Source organism: Pezoporus occidentalis, unplaced genomic scaffold (assembly GCF_034315485.1).
Source record: "Pezoporus occidentalis ecotype Australia unplaced genomic scaffold, CSIRO_AGI_Poc_V1 ctg38, whole genome shotgun sequence".
Classification (NCBI taxonomy): Eukaryota; Metazoa; Chordata; class Aves; order Psittaciformes; family Psittacidae; genus Pezoporus; species Pezoporus occidentalis.
The window spans coordinates 6,616,845-6,622,778 of NW_026915702.1; the positions used below are offsets into that span (position 1 = coordinate 6,616,845).

The 5,934-nt window shown below is 43.9% G+C and overlaps 1 protein-coding gene across 6 annotated transcripts in view; it reads right to left on the bottom strand.

The window, feature by feature from the left end:
* Window positions 1–5,335, bottom strand: part of FBXL13 (F-box and leucine rich repeat protein 13) — an 85,037-nt gene extending 79,702 nt beyond the window's left edge. For 2 of the 6 annotated variants that reach the window (XM_062632024.1, XM_062632025.1), the window contains exon 1: window positions 4,056–5,317. In XM_062632024.1, coding sequence (XP_062488008.1) covers window positions 4,056–4,202 — 147 coding nt within the window. In that variant the 5' untranslated portion in view covers window positions 4,203–5,317. Of the gene's footprint in view, window positions 1–4,055 lie in introns of all 6 variants that reach the window. The other 4 variants (XM_062632022.1, XM_062632021.1, XM_062632023.1 and 1 more) reach the window with 4 other exon arrangements.
* Between the last annotated feature and the right edge of the window lie 599 nt (window positions 5,336–5,934).

Below are 5,934 nucleotides of genomic sequence, written 5' to 3' on the forward strand. Positions count from 1 at the left end.
AAGGAAGAATATATAGAATATTGGATCATTTTATTTATTTATAAACCCAAATTTAAAACAAGATGAATCCTGTGAAGTAAGAAGTATGTTGAATGGGAAGCATGGCCAGAAACTGATCCAGTACTGAACACAAAATGCAGTTTTAAGAAAGGTTTGTTTCTCAGGATTGCCATTGTCTCACTACTTTGCACTATCTTTTAGCAATATTGCATAATAACTGAGGAACCTTTTTTACTCATTTGTGCTTTGGCTGTCTTTAGCTAAAGGACATAGATCATTTATTTTTGGATTGTGAGCTCACATACAGTGAGGATGTCTGAAGTATATTGATTTTTTTAAAGTATACAGGCAAATTGCATTTATTAAAGTGACTATTTAATGGAAACTATAAACTAGAAGGTTTTGTGCCTGGTAAAAATTTCAAAACATGACTGTATCTTTAACTAGACATTAACCTATATTACTGCATAAGATTCGGTCTTGGGACACACTCTCTTGTTTGTATTTCCCCCTGTCTGTTACAAAGAAACTACCTTTGATGAGTTATCACAATCCAACACCTGAGTTTTTACATTTTCCCTCAGCCCTGACACTTAGAGAAATGTTTTTCTTTGCCTCTGCCCGCTTTTCACTACCATCACTCCCCGTGGTGCTGTTAGATGGTGCACATCTAAATTTTGCCACTCAAAGTTCTGCTCAGGCCTCTATAAGCTCATCACCAAAATTCTGACTACCCAATCTCACTGTCCACTTACATTTAACTTCCCAAATCATGGCCTTTCACCTATGCATTCACTGGGTAGAAATACTTTCTTTGTTTCTTAACATCTACATTGATTCTGACTTGTTATCAGTGTCATACAACTGGTTTATATATAAATATAAAACTAAACTGTAAAACTAGGAAATACCTGAGGCAACTGCTACAACGTTTGATGTTTCAAGACAACACAGTAATATAATGGTTTATTCACTGTACGAATTCAAATGATGCAATACTACTCTCAACACATGCTCTCTTGCTATTAGTAACGTGGAGCATGTGCTTGAATTCTTTTCAGGAAGCATGGTGGGAGGTTAAGGGAAAAGAGAAAGGCTCTAAATCAAAACCGTGCTATGGATACAGAGCAAAAGCCATGCACAACAATAGAGGCAGGAAAAGGTGCTCTGTCAAGTAGGGCCTCACTCTGTAGTGGCAGAGAGCAGGGCACGCAGGGAGACGGAGCAGCCTGGCGTGGTAAAGAGGCCTTCCATGTGCTGATCAGAACACCACGTAGAAACAGACTCAGACAATAAGATAAATTGGAAGGAATGTTTGAAGGCTGTTGAACAGAAGCTATGGATGCCCCATCATTGGAAGTGTTCAAAGTCAGTCTGGACAGACTTTGAGCAACCTGATCTAGTGAGAGATGTCCCTGCCCACAGCAGGGGTTGGACTAGATGACATTTGAATGTTCTTTTCAGCCCAAACCATTACATTATTCCATGATTCTAAGTTAAGATCAATATGAACAGTCAATATAAAAGAAATTTTACTTATGCATAGACACAATGAGAGGCAACTGTCTCTAGTTCAGACACCTTGAATACTTCAAACACTAATCAACACACTGATTCCAACCTTAACATCTGTTCAATCTTCTTAACAAAAATGTAATTTGCAATGTATATCTTGATGGCTGATTATACTAAGAAAATATTATAAATCCATCACTTATCATCGTAATTAAAGAGATGGAATATCATTTTAAATACTTTACAGGCAGTTAAATGGCTTTCATCACGAATTTTCCTGCGGACAGATTTCCCAAAGCCAACCCCAACGTTGGTCGGCTACTCCCTCTGCTGGATTAAGCCAGTACGTGTCTGCCATATGAAGGCCACTGTTACTATTACAAGTTTTGTTTACCTTCTTTTCCCCTTTTTCAAGCAAACACAAAGAACTTTTTTTCCTTTGGATGTTCTAAAATCCTTCCATCATTCTGAAATCCAAACGATCTAACCATGTACTGGAAGAGCAAGGCCTCTGATTAACCTTTGAGAATTTTTTCATAAAACTTTAATAAGGGATAAAACTGTAAGACTTGGTCTTGCAATCCCCATTCAGATACTCTTCAGTGATACTTAGGCCAGTACAAGTCTGGCTATTTCTATTAGGCTTCTCCAAGACTCTCAACAATCTGAAAGAATCATCAACAATTTCTCTCAACCTGTAAGTTTTACTTATTCATAATATTAAACAACTGAAAGTATACTTATATGTGAAATGAGTAACTAACTACCAAAAAGCATGTGGAATAATGGGAGAAATTAGAGACCACCACTCATCCCCCCAGATCTTCAACATTACAATATTAAGGATATTTTAGGATACAATGCAGCTGTGACTTCCAGGATGGAATGCAGTTGATACGCAGAGAATCTACCCTATGGTAGTTTCCTTGGAAACCTTAGCATATGCCAGGATAAACTGAACAGACTGTGGAGCAGAGTGAAGACACCGTGGCCAGGCTCTGCTATACTCCCTGCAGCTGCGGGAACTTGCAGGAACCATGTACTGATAAACCACAGAGCAGCTGACAAACAAGGATTGTAAAGCAAGAGGATTTCACACCAATCATTAACAAAGTATGTATGACAAGCACCACTCAGCTACATAAGCCATATAGTCAAACTCCACAGTTATTCAGTTAAAGCTCCATGGGTATTTAGTTAAGAATTTGAAACCTGCATTACTATCAAAGAGCCTGACCACATACAAGGATCTCTTCCTGAGACCTGAGAAACAACAGTGATTTACGATGAGAACTGGCAGCCAGAGGGGCTTTGGCCTTGTGTAGGTAGATTAAGAAAAACAGGACTGAGACAACCTGGACCAACAAAAACAGGACTAATGACCTCTGATCAGGAAAGACTATCCTTGAAGTCTGCTACGTCCTGACAACCCCTGGACATTCATCAAAATACGGTTTCATAAGTCAGCATAGTGTTTGCAGGGTTACAGACTTTTTATGGAGACTGTTTAAAAGTAAATCTGGATGAGACCTGAGAGAGAAATCAGACAGGAGTGAAACGCTCAGATGCAGCACTGAATCCCAAACTGTTTGGACACAATTATTTGAATTCCAACTGTGTTTGGACCATGTCCAAACCACAACCTAACCATAAAAAGACTTTAAAAAATGGCCATTTTAGAACTCTCTATCTTTAATTTTGGGAATTTGTGTACAAATATTTATGGGTCTTGGCTTAGCTTTGATATTCCTTAATACACAGACCAGTATGATCTCACACCAAGCATACTGTAACTTCATAAAGAAATTAAAATGAAATAAAATATGGCTAGATACCAGCAAGCACCAACCTCTAAGAAATAAGAAAAAAAAAAAAAAACAAACCAAAAACATAGAAAGGTTTTAAACGGGCTCTTTCTTTTAAGAAACTCCCTTTAATCTTAACCCTATTTTTTTTTCATTTTTAGTTGACTCAATACCACTATTGCTACAAAGGTATTTATAACTTTAGCTTGGAAATGGAAATATAAGCTATTGCATAATTGAGAAATACATCTTTTATTTTTCTGTGCTTAAAAAAACAAAGAATGGTCAAAAGACAGACTCTGAGGAGAGGTACTAGATCTGCCTGGCAGTGCTGCTCTATAATTATTTTAATTGTCTCAAGATTTCTTTATTAATGTTCCCATGGAAATCCTGGCTGCAGCAGCTGCCTGCAAACACAATCTATTTTTAGTAGCTTAAAAGCATCAGGATGTCTTTTAAACTTGTATTTGTGCACTGTTCTTTTGTTTTAAGGAAACTGAAAAGCTGCAGGTTTTGAAGTAGGCAAAAGTGAATGTGACAAATGGGGGAAACTAAAGAAATACAGAGAATTGGGTCAGACACTCACCAACTCTGTTTTCCTCACCCCTCACCCCCCCACCCCATCCTTTTGACAAACAGTTCTATTCTCTAATGTTTCATGGAAGTTTATTTATTCCCAGACCAATAAATATCTAACCCACCAATATCTGAAATGTGGTCTGCTGCCATTGTTACCTTTGACAGACCATTAGAAGATGGCACACAGCACTCAGGAAGTAGAGAAGTATCCAGCTGAAGTCTACAGGTGCTTTCATAATTAAAACTGGAGAACAATGCAAATCTAGTAAAGGTACAAATGTAGTTTACTGTGTTTGTCTTCATTTCCCCCTGTACTCAGCACTGGTGAGGCTACACCTTGAATCCTGTGTTCAGTTCTGCACCCCTCACTACAGGAGAGATACTGAGGTGCTGGAGTGGGTCCAGAGAAGGGCCATGAAGCTGGTGAAGGGTCTGGAGAACAAGTCTGAGGAGGAGCAGCTGAGGGACCTGGGGTTGTTCAGCCTGGAGAAAAGGAATCTCAGGGGAGTCCTGACCACTCTCTACAACTGCCTCACAGGAGGTTGTAGCAAGGTGGGTGTTGGTCTCTTCTCCCAAGTAAGAAGCGATAGGACAAGAGGAAATGGCCTCAGGTTGTGCCAGGGGAGGTTTAGATTAGATATTAGGAAAGATTTATTCATCAAAAGTGTTGTCAAGCACTGGAACAGGCTGCCCAGAGAAGTGGTTAAGTCACCATTCCTGGACGTGGAGACGAGGCCCTCAGTGACATGGTTTAGTGATGGACTTGGCAGTGCTGGGGTAAAGGTTGGACTTTATGATCTTAAAGGTCTTTTCCAACCGAGTTTATTCTATCATGTCAGTCATCATTTAAGTATGGATTAAGAAGTGGAATTACCTTGTTCTATCTTTGTTCTGTCTTTAAAGTTTTCACAAACTGAAGCAAACCATTAACACAAGAAGCAGAACAAAAACATGTCCCGTGCCAGCAGAGCCCAGCATCAGGGCGTGAAATACCCCGGCCAAGGCTGAGGGACCCAACGAGCCGTCTCCAGGGCACTGCCGAGGGATCGGGGAAACCCCTGAGCGGGGAGAGGGATCCCTCCCACCAGTGGTACCGGGGAGTCTGTGGTCCCACCGGCTCCAGTGGGGACCAGGCTGACCTTCAGAACGACCTCCGGCCAGGCGGTGGGGGCGAGGGGCGGCCATGGCGCTCCGGACAGCACCGACGGCAGACAGCGGTGCGCGGGACAGGGGTCCCGGTGGGCAAGGGGGCGGCCGTGGGCCGCTGCTAGCTGCAGCGGGGGACGCGGTGTGTCTGCTGCCCGCCGATACCTCGTACACGTCGAGGAGGTCGTGGCGGCTGAAGTAAGCTCGGAGCTCGGGGCTCGCCGTCCTGAGGGACTCCATGGCGTGCTGGACGCACTGGCAGCGGTTGCGTAGCAACGGGGCCGCAGCTGTGAGCTGGGCCGAGTCCGCCCAAGCCGCTGATAGCTCCGCACAGAGCGGGCATGGAGCGGTGGAGGGCCTTTGGGGTAGCGGGGGGCAGAGAGGGGAGCATCTGCCCGTTACGACTTGAGTGTCGCCGGGATCCCGGTGTTTTGGCTCCCACCAGCTGAGCGCTGCCGGCGTTTGCTGCTGCCTCCGCCGCTGTGCGCCGGGGAGGCCGCGCACATCTGCGGTGCGGGGTGTCGGAACGGGCAGCAGCTGAGAAATCGTACCCTGGAGCTCGGATTCAAAGAGGACGAGCACAGGCAGCACCAGCGGGGTGGGGATTTGCCAGCAGGTTCATGTAACCCCGAGGCAAGCATTTCCAGCCTGTGTATTTTTAACATACTGCTGTGTTTGTTAAAACACTGTAACTGTTTGAGGAGCAGCTTGTGTGTGGTCTAATTAATGTACTTATAAACGGCGTAGTAGCCACGAAAAAGGGCACGTTCATCCTGCCCCCAGAGAATGATGCACACTAGAGCCGCCCTCCCAGCGACCCGCGCCGGCCCCGGCAGCGCAGCTCGGCGGCTGCAGGAAGGCGGGAGTCGGCGCCGGATGGGGCGGAGGC